General features: G+C 34.5%; 1 protein-coding gene across 1 annotated transcript; it reads right to left on the bottom strand.

Annotated features, from left to right (window-relative positions):
- Positions 1–15,460: 15,460 nt before the first annotated feature.
- LOC131042491 (geranylgeranyl pyrophosphate synthase 7, chloroplastic) lies at positions 15,461–17,304 on the bottom strand. The gene has a single exon (XM_057975800.2). It carries the CDS (start codon positions 17,030–17,032, stop codon positions 15,776–15,778), a length of 1,257 nt encoding a protein of 418 aa, XP_057831783.2. The 5' UTR covers positions 17,033–17,304; the 3' UTR covers positions 15,461–15,775.
- Positions 17,305–19,385: the final 2,081 nt, after the last annotated feature.

Genomic DNA, 19,385 nt, shown 5'->3' with positions numbered 1-19,385 from the left:
AGTATAGAGGAGCTTTGGGGTGACATTGGTCTTCAGAATGACCTGTCAAATGTCGGACCGACTTTCATTGTCTGGCCAATGGGGTTTTGTTCGGTGAGAGTCTAACCGATGAACTTGTGGAGCAGGGGTCACCGGGGTGACATGATGTTTCAGGACGACTTTCAGATTGTGCCTGATGGATGTTGTGTGACCAATGAACCTGTTTGGATATACATCGATGTGACTTGGCCGATAAGTGTTGGTTGAGTTTCTTTGGCTCTAGAACTATTAGCGTAACTCATGGCGACAGATTGAGTCTAGAGGAGCTTCGGGGTGACATTGGTCTTCAAAATGACATGTCGAATGTCAGACTGACTTTTATTGTTTGGTCGATGGGGTTTTGTTCGGTGAGAGTTTGGTCGATGAACTTGTGGAGCTGGGGTCATCAGGGTGACATGATGTTTCGGGATGACTTTCAAATTGTGACTTTGATGGACATTGTGTGATCGATGAACCTGTTTGGTTGTACATCGACATGACTTGGTCGATAAATGTTGGTCGAGTTGTTTTGGCCCTGGAATGGTGAACATCGGGATGTCTTCTACTGATGCGGTCTTGTTGGTATTGTATTATGATATCAGCCAATGTCTAGCTTAGATAGGTGATAGTTTTATGATTAATTTTTTGAGATATATTATGTATCTTGATAACATTTGTAATTCATATCAAGCTATAACTAGAGGTTTTCTTGTTGGTCCTTTCCTCCTGGTATGCTCTTTGAACCAATTTTTGTAATCCTTATTATATTAATATATATAAATGGTTTACCACTTTTGCCAAAAAAAAAACATATTAAATTAAATATTTATAAATTTAACATTACTAAATTGTACATATTTTGGCACTATCTGCAATGTATCCCATCTTAAATTTAATGCTAAAAGAATTTTTTTTAAAATAAATAATCCACTAATAATTTGATTTGAAGCGATCTATCATAACCACTCACCTATTTAGGGGTGATATGTGTGGAAGATCCTATTTTTAATGAGTGGTTGGGTGGATTAATAAATAGGGTGTCATATTTAAGAAGAAATAAAGTTAATTTATGGTTTTTATTTACTAATTAAAAAATGTAATCATTACTACATTGAATTTAATGATAATTTTAATGTTAGTTTCAATGTTTTTGATATTAAAAGCAGCCAAAACTAGGGGACTAACCCAGGTACAATCAAGATAACAACAGATAAACAATTGTTAGCAGAGAAACAATAAAATCACAACCTCCTAAACTTTCCTCTATCAAAAACTTTAAACATACTATGCATATTAACATAGTATATAAAATTCTTAGTTAAAATATATCACGTAGGGCAAAAGATAGTTAAGTCCAGGATTAATCAGTAACCATAAATATAAGCCGAGAAATTAGGGCCATCCACAAAACCAAAAACCAAACCATAGCAAACAAAGCTACTTCTTTTGCCATGGCTCCTCTTGGGAGGAGCTTAATTTCAATGTTAATATTACATATTAATTTAAATGTTATGTTAACATATTAATTTAAATATATGTTAATATTTAAATAAATATTAAATTTTAATTATCAATTAATTAATTAATTAAAATATAATATAATTATTAATAAATGATATATTACAAACGTCTTTAAATTTTTTATTATATTTAAATCTTAAGAGATTAAATCTAAACTATCCTTAAAATAATAATTAAATGAGATTAAAAGATTAAGTTTATCCAATAAATATAAGTTATATTTAATATTATTTTAATTCATATTTCTATCAAATATGCAATTTTGAGAAAAAGTGATTTAAAAAAATAGAAATAAAGCAATATTTATATTTAGTTATCTAGATAAAATATATAATCAAATTTATGTTCAAGGAAGAATATTAGGATAAGAAAGCAATCTTTTTAGAATGAAAATCTTTGGTAAAAAACATCAACCTTTTTAGAAGTTAGGCTGTCGAGACTTTTAGAAGTTTTAAACTAGTTTTATTTATTCTTATGCGAAAATGAGTTTAATTTTATTTTCAAATGAATTCAACATTTATTGACAAGGAAAAAAAAAATGGTAAAATTATTAAGCATTAATTCTAATTAGTTCTTATTTAAATATTAGTGAAAACAAAAAATAATAGCTAATTCTTTAGTATTTAAATTATTTCAAAAGTAAAATATCTCTTCAAAAAATAATATCTTGTGTTAGTAGACAAACCAAAATAGTTAAAACTATTAGTAAGATCATATTGAAAAACTAGTTAGTAATTATTCCTCAAATCTTAGAGTTAATTTAATCTTCAATATTGAGTAGTATTTGTAAAATTACAAAATTGAAGTGTGAAGATATTATTTTAAACCTCATAGATTAAACTATTGACTCTTTAAGAGAGGAATAGTTAGAGAAAACTTTTTTTACATTAGTTTAAACTTGACTTAGGTTGTAGATATCAAATTAAATACTCATCTTTTACTTGTAAATGACTAATGAAACTTAGTTTGGAAGTTGAATAAATGCTAGATTTTGTTGTTATAGATTTTTGGATTCTTATCTTAATCAAGCAAAATAAGTTTTCGAAAACTTATCCCATGATCACTTAAAAAATTAAATAATAATTTTCATGAAGTAAATTTTAGGAGCAAAATATTAGCTCATTTCTAAGAATTTGAAATTGATAAAGTTATCATATATAGGAAATATCTATAGATAAAGTTGATGTTACTTCAATTGGATGAATTAGTTAGTTTATCAATTATAATTTTGCAAAATAAATTGGCATTAGTCCAAGAACAAGTAGAAGTAGATTGATTAGAAATTATTTTTAAGAAATGAAATAGATGAATTTTATTTGCAAGTATTTAGTCTTTACATTTTAAAAGTGTTTAGCATGTACATATTTAAACACTAAGTATTAGCTCATTTTTAATTCGTGTTAGTCTTATTTTCAAAACTTTATCTAGCTTTCCAAAAGTAATTAGATACTTTACAAACCTTAACAACTAGTATTTTTGCAAGTATATAGATTCAACTTTCAAAATATTACTTAATATTTCCTTTCAAGTGATCTCATTTTTAGTATTAGTTAGTTTTCTTTTTTAAACAAATAGAATTATTTATATTTATTAGGAGCCTTATTATTATTTACATTGGTTAACTAGCGAACAATACATTACAAGTATTTAGACTCTTTTCTAATCTTATTTTCAAACAATTAGTATTTAACAATAATGTGGTTATTTTCAAGCTTATTATTAAATAGTTTTTCCCTCAAACAAATATTAAATTCATTTTCAAAGTCTTGTTATTTAATAGTTTGATTTTCTTCCAAGCAATTTAGTACCTTTCAAGTATTAGGTGTCATATTTGAAGTTTATTAGTTTTTGTTTCAAAAAAATTAGTATCTTACAAGCAATTAAAATCATTTTCATAACTATCTGTTACAAGTACCATAATTTTCAAGCAATTAGTACTTTCATGTATTTAGTTCAATTTTTAGAGTTTAATTATTATCATAGTTTTCTTTCAAGAAAATATTACTTTCCAAGTAGTTGATTTTTTAATTTTCATTTTCAAGTGAATGTTCCTTTCAATTACGTAAAATTAAAATCTTAGTTTTAAATTTCAAGAAATGATTCTTTGCATGTAATAGTTTCATTTTCATAGTTGTTTTAGTATAATGATTTACTTAAGCTTTCATGAATTTATAGTTGGATTCTTAGTTAGATAACTAAATAAGAGGAGATGAAACCAAAAATTTAGCAACCTTCGGTATCTATGGTGCCTCTAGGTTATGCTTACGGGTAATGCCATCATGTTGAACTACTACACTAAATGCTTAATAAAGCTGCAAAGACGACATTTGTGGCATCGTCCTTATAAATTGACAGGAAGAAATAAGGGTCATTTGGAAGTTAAAATCCAAGGGGCGAGTAATCCCCTTTGAATCGATAACCTAAAAAGATAAATTTTAAATGAACTAACATCCATTCAGTTAAACTTTAAAAAACCCTGTTAGGGTTTGGTTGTGTGTGATGATTTTGGAAATTATTTATCTAATGAAAGTTTCACAGATGATAACCGGTCAAGGGTGATGTAAATTATAGGAAATAGGACTTAGTTGTTTTAAGTCGTAAGAAGAAGGCCACCTTGAGCCTTTTTTCTATAAGAGCTACCATCGTGTTAGGAACCAGAAGGAAACTGAGAGGGGGGGGGTGAATAAGTTGTTTATTAATTTTAACCCAATTATAACTTATTCAAACTTGATACTTAATACCGGTAAACCAAACTTAATGTTGGTTAATAGATTAATAGTTAATATCAATACTGATGAAACTTAATGCATGAAACATAAAGAGAAGCAACATCCACAACACATAACATAAAGATTTTGATGTGGAAACCCTGTAAGGGGAAAAGCCATGGTGGGAAACCTTACCCACAATCAGATGATACTACTACAGATAGTATGTGTATACAAATGGGGTCTGCACATGCAAAAAGACGAACCGCCTAGAGCACATTGCTCAAATGGAAGTCGCAGTGACTATAGTAGGATGGTTAAATCCTAGAATAATGTACTACTCAAAATAACATCTCCAATGTTGGATTCAGTACAGGTTAAGCTCTGAAAAACACCTTCAAACCTTCCTTGAACCTTCTCTTATGGTCTGCTCATATGATCTTCAATATTCGCACATACCATGTTACATTACCATACCATAACCTTACATACCATATGTGTCATATCTCATCTCAAATGAGATCTTACATATATACAAAACCTAAGACCAAATGTGTAGGTCAGCTCACTAACAATATTACAATTAAATCAATTACAAACAAGTCTAGATGTGATGCATCATGTTGGCTCAATACATTTACAACAATATTCAATCAATAAATCATCTCCATAACGTGTCATGCTGATCTGGAATAGATAACGCATACTGGTCCATAACCTTGACCAATCTACCAATAAAAGCTAATATGTCAAACTGATTAGACCATTAATCAAAATACCAAAACCAAGTATCCAAACCATGTCTTTGACATAATCAAGTGATCTCTAGATGATAACAAGTCATCTTCAGTGTCGGTGAACAATATAACATGTCGGTGGACAATATACCAGTGATTGTGCATAAGTCGCTGAATTTGCCGATGAACACAATTTGCCGGTTCAACATAACCATAGATCTCCAGAAGGATAAGTATTGACATCATTGACAAAACTAATGCAACACATCCATAATACCAACAATCTCCCCCTTTGGCATTGATGACAACACTAGATGGAAAAACACCTAAGTGCCAAAACAAAATGCCAAAAACCAAAAACCAACAATCTCCAAAATAGATCAATACCAGAAATCAAAATCAAAATGCAGAGAGTATATATCTCCCCCCCAATGAATAATGTCTCCAAAAAGAATAATCTCTCCCCCTAGGATAATGTTTTTCCATAGACATCTCTCCCCCTTTGACATCAAATGCCAAAGCAAATAAATACCAGAACATATAACCAATTAATATAACCAACTACTCCCCCCTGTGAAGTAGCTCTCCTCCATCAAAGCCGGAAAAAGGTTTCTCTGTTAGTTTCTGTCGGTTTGATCCCAATCTTCAATTGTCTAGGTCTCTGTTGGTGAGGGTATTACCCCAAGCTACTCTCCGAGACATTCAAAAGTTCCTTAGGTAAAGGCTTCGTAAAGATATCTGCAATCTGCTCTTTAGTATTCACATAAACCAATCTCACTTCTTTTGCTTCAACATTCTCTTTCAAAAAGTTATATTTGATAGAAACATGTTTAGTCTTAGAATGAAATACCAGATTCTTTGATATATCAATTGTTATTGAATTATCACAATAAATGATTATAGGTTCTTTGCATTTTACCTTTATGTCCTTCAACATAATTTGTTTAATCCATAATACCTGAGTACAATTAGTTGCTGCTGCAACATATTCTGATTCTGTTGTTGATAATGATGTACAACTCTGTTTCTTTCTTAACCATGAAATCAATTTGCTACCAAAAAAGAATGCTCTGTCAGTTGTGCTCTTTTTGTCATCTACATCTCCTGCCCAATTTGCATCGGTGTATGCACATAAATCAAAATTTGTATCTTTAGGGTACCATAAACTAAGATTTGTTGTGCCTTGTAGATACCAGAAAATCCTTTTTACTGTTGATTCATGATTTCTTTAGGATTACTCTGAAATCTTGAAACAATACATATTGCATTCATTATATCAGGTCTTGTTTGTGTCAAATACAGTAAACCTCCAACCATAGATTTGTATCTTATCAGATTAACAAGAGCCGAATCATCCTTCAATGTCAATTTATCAGTTGTAGTCATAGGAGTACTTACCGGTTTAGAGTTTTCCATACCAAATTTCTTCAATATTTCTTTCAAGTATTGTGTTTGACATATGAATATACCTCTATCAGTCTATGAAATCTGCAATCCTAAAAATAATTTTATCTCCCCAATCATAGACATTTCAAATTCTTCCTGCATCTTGTTAGCAAAGTCTTTACACAATCCATCTTCTCCTCCAAAAATGATATCATCAACAAAAACTTCAATAACTAAGATGTCATCATTAGTCACTTTGAAATATAAGTTGTTGTCAGCATTACCTATAGTGTAACCAAGCTTCAAAAGATATTTGTCCAATCTAGCATACCAAGCTCTAGGAGCTTGCTTCAATCCATACAAAGTTTTCTTTAATCTGCAATCCATATCTTTATCATTTGTCAATGAAAATCCATCAGGTTGTTCAATGTAAACTTCCTCTTCAAGATCACCATTCAGAAATGCACATTTTACATCCATCTGATATACTTTATAATTCTTATGAGCTGCAAATGCAAGAAATAATCTGTCTGCCTCAATTCTGGCTGTCGATGCAAAGGTTTCATTATAATCAATTCTCTCTTTCTGTGAATAACCTTTACAAACTAATCTTGCTTTGTTCCTAATTACCTCACCATCTTCATTAAGTTTATTCCTATATACCCATTTAGTTCCAATTACATTTTTGTCTTTAGGTCGAAGAACTAGTGTCCATATATTGTTCTTTTCAATTTGTTCTAATGCATCTTCCATTGCTTTTATCCAATGTTCATCTTGACATGCTTCAATAACAGATTTTGGTTCAATTTGAGAAATTAAGCATACCTCTTCATTTTCCGGTCTTCCTCTTGTCATAACACCTTGATACTTATTTCCAATTCTCTGATTTTCAGAGTGATTTAGTATTACATACCTAAGTTTATTCACATGATGTTGTTCTTCAGTCACTGTGGAATTCTCTGATGATGCCGGTGTGACTGGATCCACATTATGTACCGGTACACTCTGTATTGGCTCATTTATGATCATCTCAACTGTCGGTTCAAAATCTACAGACCTTGAATTTCTTCTAAAGTGTTCATCTATCTTCACATTAGCACTCTCAATGATCTTCTGCAATCTTTTATTAAAACATCTATATGCCTTGCTCTTGGATGAATAACCAAGAAATATTCCTTCATCACTTCTAGGATCAAATTTACCAACATACTCATCTCTCATAATATAACATTTTCTTCCAAATATTCTAAAGTACTTAAGAGTAGGAGTATTACCAAACCATAGTTCATAAGGGGTCTTACCGGTTTCACCTTTGATGTGAACTCTGTTAAAAGTGTAAACCTCTATATTCATTTCTTCTCTCCAATACACATGAGGTAGATTTGCTTCCAATACCATGCTTCTAGCTTCTTCCATAATAGTTTTGTTCTTCCACTTCACAATTCCATTCTGCTGAGGTGTTTGAGGTGCTGATAGTTATCTTTTGATTCCATTCACTTCACATAATGTATTAAATTCCTTTGATGTAAATTCTCCTCCTTGATTTGATCTCAAATATTTGATTTTCTTACTGGTTTCATTTTCTACCATTGCCTTGAATAATTTGAATTTTCCAAAAGCTTTTGATTTCTCCTTGAGAAAAGTAACCCAACACATTCTAGAATAATCATCAATAATTAGTATAAAATATCTCTCCCTGTAGACTTCTTGTTCTTGCCAGACCACACAAGTCAGTATGAATTAAATGAAGAACATTATTGGATTTCTCATAAATACTCTTAAAAGTTGTTCTAACTTGCTTTCCCATTTGACATTCCTTACATACCAGATTATGAGGTTTCACAATCTTAGGTAAATCCCTTACTACCTTAGTTGAACTGATCTTTACAATGCAATCAAAATTCACATGACAAAGTCTCTTATGTCATAACCAACTTTCATCAATATGTGCAATCAAGCATGTCTTATCATTGTTGTTCAAATGAAAGATATTACCTTTAGCCTGATTACCGGTTGCAATCTCCAATCTAGTTTTGTTTCTGATTTTGCATTTACCATTCTTGAATTGCAACTGAAATCCTTTTTCAACTAATTGACCAACACTCAAAATATTATGCTTCAAACCTTCAACATGATAAACATTGTTAGTATTGTGCTTACCATCTAAGGATATAGTGCCTTTTCCTCTGATTAAACAAGCTTTATCATCGCCAAACCTTACTAGGCTTCCATTGAATTCCTGAAAAGACAAGAATTTACTCTTATCACCATAACCATAGATCTCCATAAGGATAACCATAACCATAACCATAGATCTCCAGAAGGATAAGTGTTGACATCAATGACAAAACTAATGCAACACATCTATAATACCAACGCATCGTGGGTAGCAATCACAAAAAAATTGTTTGTGAAGTTGACCCTAGAGTGGGTTGCGTACCCACCTTATAGTTTTTATAAACATAGATAGAAAACCAGAACTACATATTTTATAGCTCGATCTCGTGCCAAAACAAGTATGTAGGCAGTCTAAGGACAAAGTTGTCCCTAGTACTTAGGCATTCAGGGATGAAGATTAGGATTTAGCTAAGGATGAGTTGTTAGATTTTTGAAGCTCCATGGTTTTTTAATCAAAAGGTCGAGATAATACAAATTGAAAGATTAAATTAACTAAACGCATATTCGGAAGGAATCTCGTATGGATTGACCTGACATCCTGAGCCTTTAGGCTGAATTCCAAGGCGAAACTCAAGCTTATTTATATAATTATTTTTATATGCTCCTAAGGATGACAACCTCGGTGCACTCCTAGTACCTGGGAGTGTAATTTTTAGAGAGTGAGTAAAGATTCAGATGGTCCAGATGAGTTTAAGTCTATGGCTAGAGCATTTCCTATTCTATAAGTGCCTTATATATATATATATATATATATATATATATATATATATATATATATAGAGAGAGAGTGGGAATTTTGGGTTAAGTTTAGTGGGTCATTCCATAAGGCACTAAAAAGGGCACCCAAACCTATTCTTTCATTTACTTTCAATTGTCTTTTAAAATTCCTCTATATATGTTTCAAATTCATTATTAAATGCTTCCAAATATGGCACCCAAGCTTGATGCATTAATTTCTTCATGACCATATAATGCTAATGAGAAGCACCATTCTACCATGTGGCTATTGATGCCTTTTTTTCAAAACCACAATGTGACGCAACATGACCAGTTTTGAAGCATCTTCTACAATGGAAGGGAATCCCTTCATAGTCCAAGGATTGGACCCAAGAACCCTTAGAAGATCTAAGTATAATTTCAGCAGACAACCCTTTTGAAATATCCAAATCAACCAATATGCGAACAAATGTGGAATGGAAAATATCGAAGGATTCATCATCTATCATCAAAAAATATCCCAGGGCGTTACCTACTTCCTCTAAAAGAGAATCATTCATTAAATGAAGTGGGAGATTAGGGAGAAAAACCTAAGTTGGAATCTTAGTAAACATTTCAGTAGAAGGGTTGAAATAAGTGTGCCAAGGCTTGATCATTAACATAAATTTATTCTCCCGGCTAAAAAATTTATCATATAGGATTTTGTTTCTGTCTTGAGTTTTATCAAACTCAGCAACAAAAAAATCTTTCACCATGGAGAAAATATGGACTTTACAGGTAATGAGAGGTTCCCAATGATCAGAGACCAGGTGTGAAGTTGAGGGAGGGAAGGCAAGCAGATCACACCATGTGAAGAGAGAATAGAGGCATTAAAAGCAATCTCCTCAGTCGTATCATCTTTCAGATTAACTGAGATGGCATTAGCCACAGGGATGACCCCACTAAACATTTGTCTACCAGGCTGAGACCTCTGAACCGTATCCTGCCCACAACCCAAATCAAAGGGACGGGAGGAGCCCTTCCCGACCAAATCCCCAGCAGGAATAGCGGAGGCCGAGGGCTGAATAACACCAGCATCCCGTGCACAGACAGGGGGGTCGCTGACAAGGGATGCCGAGAGAGAGGGAAAAAATGAAGCCGAGGGCCGCGAGGTACCTCCACCAGGTTTATCTGCAACAGCACCACCACTACCCACGACCACGACGGCGACAGAAGCAACGCCCAACATAGGGTCCAGCGCTGCAGGGGAACCGTTGCGGGAATAATTCAAACTTGCTTGGACGGGAGACATCGCAAAGATGCCTTCTTGTTGTTGATGACTTTAAAAAGTGAATAAAAACATAAACCGACTCGCGCTCATTTGGAAATCGAAGTCTTTAAATATTTTCTCAAAAATCATGATCTTTTCTCTCCAATATAAGTACCGAGTTGAAGAATAAGATAAGAATGGAATGTCAAAAGTCACTTGTGTTAGACAAAATTATCTAGGCATCAAACTTGAGAAAATTATTTCATTTTGATTAATTTTCTTTTCCAAGTTTTATCTACTGTGTCAATAGACTCCTTCTAACTCTTGAATCTTGAAATTATGCAGTAAACAAACTAGTTGCTTTTGATTTTTGAAATGGAAGCCAATTATTGTTAAATGAAGATTTTATCCTTATATAACACTCCAAAAGATTCTCTTGAATACCAATCTACACAATAAATGCAAAAATTAAACAATAAAAGGAAAATATTTTCTTGGTGATGCATAACTACTTATGAGCTTGAATGCTCCTACATCATAGATGGTTCCCTCATCATACCCTTGTGTAAATTTCATGAGAGAATGTGATCATGGAGTTAAGACCCACTCGTCGTTGTGGTATCATTCCTCTCTCTCATAAGTTCATTATGGTGGTTTCATCTTATGATTGGGAAGTCTTTCACTTGTACCACTTTGCTTGGAGCAATGGTGTTGTCTTGTAAGTGTTATGGATGTCATGTGTTGTGTATGATATAAAGCTTTGTTACAATAATCTTGTTTGCTTTGTGTGTCATTGTGCTTGGCATGGCACCATGTGTGCACATTGGCATGTAGTATGACATGTCAATGCCATTTCATAATTGTTGAGAGTTGTTATTATGTTGATCTTCAAAAAAATATTTGCTTGGCTACTATCTTGGGTGTGAGGCTTGGGGCATTACTATAGACACCCAACTTCCATGTATCCCCATTCTTTGCTCAACACACAAACCAACATCACTTACCTAGCTCGATGAGCACTACCACCAACATGGACAACCCACCCTAGAGCCATTCACATCCACCTAGGAAACCTCACCACTTTAGTGCAAGGTGTGATTACTCTATTTCATCTCTAGGATTTATGTAGCTCAAACCAAGGTTTCCCTAATACTGGATGTTAGGACTACTCTCCTTTGTCTCTAAGGGTAATGTCCCAAATCGATGACCCAACTCCCTATGCTCTTGAACACTTCAAACCACCTTGATCCCCTATAACAAATATAAGAGTAATAGGTTCCTTATTGATGTTAAAAGGCTCTAGACTAATTGCAATATAGAGTAGTCCTTGATTGTTAAGAAAACCCAAACATGGAAAGTCAAACTCAATTAAGAATGCTCACACTCTTTTATAAATGATGACAGTAACCCCAACTCCCCATAGATCTCCAAGTCTCAACATCATGGTCTTATCTCCTAGATTGATCCCAAGTCTCTCACCTTGTTTTCCAAAACCCATACCCAAGACAACTCTTCACACCAAATCAAAGCCACTCAATCACACTCTTATGTGATTTTTTATACGTCTCCAAATATCAAACTCAGCTCCTTGATAACTCAACTTGACTCAAACAAAACCAAATTCAAGCTCTATATAATTCTAAATTGTAATGTAGCAAATCCAATGTGGAATGCAACCAATACAAACCAATGCAAATAGCTGATCAATACCTACTTCACAAAATAGATGTTGTATGCCTCTTTGTTATCAAACCACATGACACTTCAATTTGGGAGAAAGGAATATACTCACTGCTCGCCTCCTTGCTGATCAATGAATAATGCTAACATAACAAAGAGAGTTCTCTCATTCCCCAATATCATCTATAGTAGAGTCACATCCCAATGGCTATAGTTGCTACTTTCATTCCAAAATCGAAATGAATTTTAAAATGACTTAAAACTGTGTGTCCCCCTTCGGCCTACTCGCCAAGCTTTAGGGTCTTTCTTTCCCATTCCTTCAATTCGTGTTGTTTCTGTTTCAGCGGTTTCATGGTTGCATTGCAATCCATAGTCACATCTGCTCCTCCCACCATAGTACCCTTTCTACTGTAGGATAGAACCAACTAGGGATAAGGTGGGCTGTCGGGGGTTTATGTGGCGTGCACTGTATTACACTATAGTTCACCTATTCACTTTTCAATGCACACAGGGGATCAAAACATAGCTCAAAACAGTTCAAAGACTCAAACAATTACAGCACAATGCTGATTGATCTGAGTTTTCCATTAGTAAAAGTAGTCATGTAAAAGTGCTCCTTTTAAGTCACGGACAGGGTGGGACACCATTAGTGTTCTCAAGAGAATATTTTGGATTGTGGGTTGTCATAGATGACGATGAGGAGGATCATAGCAGCTTTAGTGTTCTCCACTCTGTCTTGGTGAGATCGAAAGACAATATTTTGGATTGTGGGTTGTCATAGATGACGATGAGGAGGATCATAGCAGCTGTAGTGGGCCATAGCAGCTATGGTGGGATATGGTGGGAGATGACAATGATGACCATAGCAGCTATTAGTAGTGGGCATGGGCCCCAACCTTCATGCAAGGGTGGAGGGAGCACCATCTGATGATGATGAAGCTCAACATAGGTAGTAAGAGGGAGGTTTATTGTATTTTGGTTTAAACAATATAGTGTAAGTTTTAAATTGTTTAGGTAGTTCATTTGAAATTAAGCTTATGTGATTTCAGATGAATTACCTAAATAAATCAAAGCTTATTATATGGTGTTCTTTTTGTTTGGGAAATATAAGCTTCTCTTGACATTATCTCATTACAATAGATTGGTGGACACAAAAGTATCATGTAAATCTAATCTTATGTATCACATGTTATATGAAACTATCATTGACGACTCGATGGTCCTGATTCCCCCCACTTGAACTTAGTACGAATGAAGCTCTATATAAAATGACTTGAAAGGCTAAATAGCAATTAATTAAATTGGGTTAATTTTGAGAGGTAGGATTAATTTGATTTACTTATTTATATGATGTTTATGTTTGTCCAGGGAATAGAATCTTCTCTTGACATTGCCCTATTACAACATATTAGTGGACACAAAAAGGATGATCTAAGTACATGTTATTTCATTTGTGTATGATAGGATGCCACACTATGTAAATCTAACCTTATGTATCACATGCTATATAAAATTATCATTGACGACTGAGTGGTCCTAATTTCCCCCATTTGAACTTAGTAGCAATGAAGCTCCATATAAAATGACTTACAAGGCTAATTAATTACATGTAAACAAATATCAATCAATTAAATTACATTAATCATCCTCTAAAGAGGACTCAACAGAAGCAGATTCAAAAGAATTAATCGTCAAGTGATCTTCAGTAGCATCCTTCCACCAAGTAGCAGCACCTCTACAACGGGAGAGGGAATAGTTTGAAGCTAAGTGACCCGTTGAGAAGCATCTTCAACAGCGAAAGGGGAGGCCCTCAAAAACCAACGATTGGGTCCAAGGCCTATCCCCAACCATGAGAACCACATCCCTAGGGAGGGGCTGAGAAATGTCAATATCAACTAACAAACGGGAAAAAGGTTGAATGACCCATAAAAGTTGTGACATTATCAACTTTCAGAAAACTGCTGATGGAGTTACCAATGGCCTCGAAGCAAGAAGGCTCCCAGAAATGGAGAGGAAGATTAGCAAGGTGGACCCAAATCGGACGAACAGTAAGATATTCAATAAGGGGGTTGAAAGAAGTTGTCCAAGGCTTAAGAGAAAGAGAGTGATATCCCCAAATCCACAATTTACTCAAAATAAAATCACGATCAAGATTAGAAGTAAAGGAGGCAATGAAAAAGCCTTTAGCACAAGGAAAAAGTTCAATGCCATGAGCAACGAGAGGTTTCCAGGAATCACTCACCCAATGATGAAGTTCCGGAAGAGAAGGCCAAAACCTAGTAAATCTACATACCAAAGCGCAACGTTGGTAGAACTCAACATTTTCTGTAACCTTCAAGCCACAGACCACAACTAGGGAATTCTTGGCATAGAGAAGAGGACAGGGAACCTTATGAGCAGCAGCTCTAGCCACACGAGCAAAGCTACGTCCAAGAGCAAGCTTAGGGGCGTCCACAACAGTAGCAGTAGAACCCCCAACACCAGTCAAACCACTAGTCACAACAGGAGGGGGGCGTCTAAGGGCCTCAACACCCATCAAGGGAGCATCACGTTCCAACCCAACGACATGAGCGAAAGAGTCCACACCCAGACCCGCAGTCGAGCCGTTGCAATAACGATCAAGTTTGAAATCCCCAGAGCGGGAGAGTTCACGATCACAGGAGCGTTCACATGAGCCATTCACTATTTTATCTCACGGGAGTGTTCACGGTCACGGGAGTGCTCATAGATTGTTGAATCTCACTTACCTTAATTTTTTTTATGTATGTATGTTTATAAAGACTAGTAGCTAAAATATGAGGGTCATGCTCTCACAACAACTAGTGAAATGGGTGGCTAGGCAAGAAATCTAAATTGGAATTTTACGTAAGTTAGAGATCAAAGTTATAACTATAGAAATGACTTAGTCAAGTCCACACCTAGATGTGATCTAGGTTGATGATAAATAGGCTTAGGGAGGAGGAATGCAAATTTGGGGATTGTTTATGTGGAGATTGGGATGTGGGATGTCATGAGTCAAATTCATGCAAGAATTTGTCAATTGTAAACTAATTATTACATTAAGAACACTCTAATCAAAGCAAGCCCAAATATAAAGGAAAAGGGCATAGGTATGCAATTTTCACCATACAGTTATAAATTATCATTCAATAGTTAACTTTTAAGACCAACAACTTAGAATTAAAAAGCTGAATTTATAAAAGAATATACCAAACATAGACTAATCATTACATTTAGAACACTCTAATCAAAGTGAGTCAAAAACATAAGAAAAAAAAACATAAATATACAATTTTTGCTATTACAACTATAAACTAAAATAAGAAAATACCTAACTTTTCCAGAGTAACAATTTTGGAAGTCCTATAAAAAAGATAACAGTCAAAAACCATGAACCCCCACTTAAAACTCTACTTCAGATCTCATTTTTGGGATTAGAACTTATCAAAAATAATTAAAAATCAAACACTTTAACCACATCTTATACTAAGGATAAGATTTGAACAAATAAAAGCCCATAATATTTAATACTGAGCTGACGCTTTCTAAAAACCAGTGGAATGCAAAACGAGCAGGTGGCTTTAGTTTTGTCTGCGTGCAATGTAATCTGCAAGACCCAACAGAGGTGCAGCCTTCACAGCATCAAAGCAAGACAGCTCATCCTTAGCTTTCTTCACCAAATCAGCACAATATTCCTTAGCCTTCTCCAAGCCCATCAGCTTGGGGTAAGTGGCCTTGTCAGCAGACAAATCCTTGCCTGCAGTCTTACCCAATTCTTGTGATGATCTTGTAACATCCAGTATGTCATCAACCACTTGAAACAGAAGACCCACATAATGAGCATATCTCCTAACCCTCTCAATCTCCTCCTCTGATCCACCTCCAATTACTGCTCCACAAACAACAGAGCACTGTAACAACATAGCCGTCTTGTGGATGTGAATCCATTTAAGAGTTTCGAAATCAATAGAACCATTCCCTTCACTTACAGTATCAACAAACTGACCTCCTGCAACTCCCCGAGAGCCTACTGCCATACCCAATTCAGATATAACCTTCAAAGTCCTAGAACAGTCTACACTCTTGCTTGTAAAAACTGCAATATGCTCAAAGGACAGTCCGAGCAGGGCATACCCTGCAAGAACAGCAACTGATTCACCAAATACTTTGTGATTTGAGGGCTTGCCTCTTCTTAAGTCATCATTGTCTATACAAGGCAGATCATCATGTATAAGTGAGCTTGTATGAGCCATCTCCATTGCACATGCAGCTGGCATGGCCAGATCTTGTGTTCCTCCCACAAGCTCACATGCTGCAATGCAAAGAACAGGCCTTACCCTCTTTCCTCCTGCAAGAAGAGAGTACCTCATGGCTTCATGCATCCTTTTAGGGTAGCTAAGTGGGATTGCTCTATCCAATGCCTCATTCACTGCCACTGCCTTGGACTTCATGTATTCTTTAAGATCAAAAACACTCTGCTCCTCTAATGTTTCAGCCAAATCAACCAAACGGGCCATTGTTTTTTGGCATGGAGATGGTGCTAAATGCTTATATGGCAAGAACCCACTTTTCAAATGGTAAGAAGAAGAAGAAGAAGAAGAAGAAAGTGACCATGACACTGAATGCTTATAAGGCAATGAACCATTTTTCAAATAGCTGTGAAGGCCTACCTTATAGCCATTTTTATAATGAGACAGCCCCAATGTGGTATGCAAACCTTTGTATGGGACAGATAAACCTGTCCTCAGGCTCAAACATCCTTGAGGAGCAGCAGTATGATTTGCCCGACAGAATAAATTGAGGTCATGGCAGCTTACTGCAATTGTATTGCAGGCCATTTTCAAGAAAAAGCAAAGTTATAAGGAGGAGACAGACTGAAACTTTATATGAAGCAAATTACTAAGGACTGCTGCAAAGAAAGAGTGATATAACCTTGACACAACCCAAAACAATCTACAAGGACTGCTACAAATCTTGCATCTGATGAAAACAAAATCTGATGGGTTGGTACTTAAAAGATCTCCACACTTCTAGATAGTTGGAAAAAGCAGGCCAGCAAGCTCAGGCTTCCAGTTGAGGAAGCACATCAAATATATCAATCATTTGAAGTTAATTATTTTCTGAGTTAGGTGTTTCTAATCTCATATTTGTAGGGTTTTTTCTTAGATTCTATCTAAGAAACGACAAATACTAGGTGGGACTGTACGTTGCATCAATCCAAGCTAAAACTTAGTGTTGGCATGGAAAACATGGTGGGTTTTTGTAAAAATTAAAACATTTGCTGCCCTTAATTTTTTTAAATTTCACGTGAAAAGTAACTACCCTACCCAGAGCCATCAAGGTGTATATATTTTATATTATTTTGAATACATGTTGTAAATACTTATTTAAAATTATTAGAAAAAATTTCTTATTTCTTTAGTCAATGTTGATTCACTCTTATTAGAAAAACTTTCTTATTTCTTTAGTCAATGTTGATTCATTCTGAGTCTCTGAGTACATGTTGTAAATACTTATCTAAAATTATTAGAAAAACTTTCTTATTTCTTTAGTCAATTTTGATTCATTGATTCATTTTTTTAAAGTTCATTGCAACCTAGTTTAGCAAGTCAAGGTCTTCGTATCTTATATCAAGAGAGCCCATTATGCTTCTTAGCACAACCAATATTTAGGTATAGGTTAAAACATAGACACATTGAACTTTGTAGTTTGCATGCAAGCTAAACTAGGTTGCAATAGAAAGACCATGTTTCAATCTAAGACAATGTTACGTGACATGACCATATCTAGTACAATACAATCTTTAGTAGATTTCTTTCATTGCCTTGCAATATTTGATTTGCACTATGCTTTTTATTTAGAGTTACTTGTTGTACTGTATAGATGCTAGTCAATAGCAAGGGCACTTCAACATGTCATTTGAAATAAAGCAACTTTTCATGCTCAACTTAATTTAAATTGTATTATGTAGATGATAGTGCATATCCTAGGCTTATGTGTTACCATTTTATATCCTAATATAAATAAGTGAACCCAAACCTAGTTTATGACATCTAGAGCTTAGCTTTAGGGTGTCCTTCCTTACATTATATTTCTAAAGTTGATAGTGTAAAATTATTGAGTAATCTTAAATTTTGAGGCCACTATGGTCTAGATTTTCATTCTAAAGAAAATCCAAAGGTCACCGACTCTCCTTGGGAAAATCCCTAAGATAAATTCATCTATTACCATGATCACCTCTTTGTATATTTGTTTCATTAAAAATATGGCCACCTCTATTCATGTTAATGGGAGGCAAGTTTCAATTACAATGCCCACTTTCAAAAAAAAAAAAAAAGGTGAGATGACCAATAAGTTACGATCTTCAACAATATAGCTAAGCTAGATGATGATTCACAATCATAATTCTTACTTGATGAAATCTAATGACTCCTTTTGATTAAATGTTATGGCTTGGACATATTGAAACATATTAGTCTAATTATTGGGGATTGATGCTTTTATTATTTCACATTGGCATGCTTCTTCCACTATCCTTTCCTATCATTTGCAATCCCTGATTCGTCTCTCCCTCCCACTATAGCTTTGGCGCCCCTTGAAACCATGGTAATTCATCCTATACTCTCCATTATTGTCTCATGCATCACTACCTCTACCCCAGCATACATCTTTCACCCACACATGTAACACATTTGAGTCGCCATTCTCAATCTATAGTACCATACTCCATTAATTTCTCATAACCCACTTACATCCAATGCATTACTAACATTTTCATTTCACTCTCTACTTCTTAGCCATCAATACAAAGTATATCATGATGGATATTAGTAATGTAAAAATCATCTCATTTAGTTTTGGTGGATATTTTTTTTCAATTTATTTATTTTTTGCTTTAAGTTTTACTCATTTAGATGTTCATTGAAACTCATTTAGATGTTCATTGAAACTCATTTAAGCAAAGCTATCTTCCATTGCACATGTTTTTTATTAGAAAAGCAGTGTTAACAAGGGCGTTGACCCTTAACATAGTCAAAGACTATCAACAACACAAATACATTGCCAAAATTTAAGGGTGTTGTCCCTTAAAACAATAGCCCAAAGGCAACAAGAAACAACAAAAAGGGGGGGCAAACCCCCCAAAAAATAGTCGAATAGTCCAAAGAAAACCCTGTCAAGTCGGAAAACACC

The sequence above is a fragment of the Cryptomeria japonica genome, chromosome 1 (assembly GCF_030272615.1).
Source record: "Cryptomeria japonica chromosome 1, Sugi_1.0, whole genome shotgun sequence".
In the NCBI taxonomy this organism is placed as follows: domain Eukaryota; kingdom Viridiplantae; phylum Streptophyta; class Pinopsida; order Cupressales; family Cupressaceae; genus Cryptomeria; species Cryptomeria japonica.
Note: the sequence above shows the minus strand (reverse complement) of the source record. Positions and strands in the feature narration are given on the sequence as shown.

Bases quoted from the DNA above. Each gene is read 5' to 3' on its own strand.
- LOC131042491 (XM_057975800.2), bottom strand. From the start codon at position 17,032: ATGGCCTGCAATACAATTGCAGTAAGCTGCCATGACCTCAATTTATTC.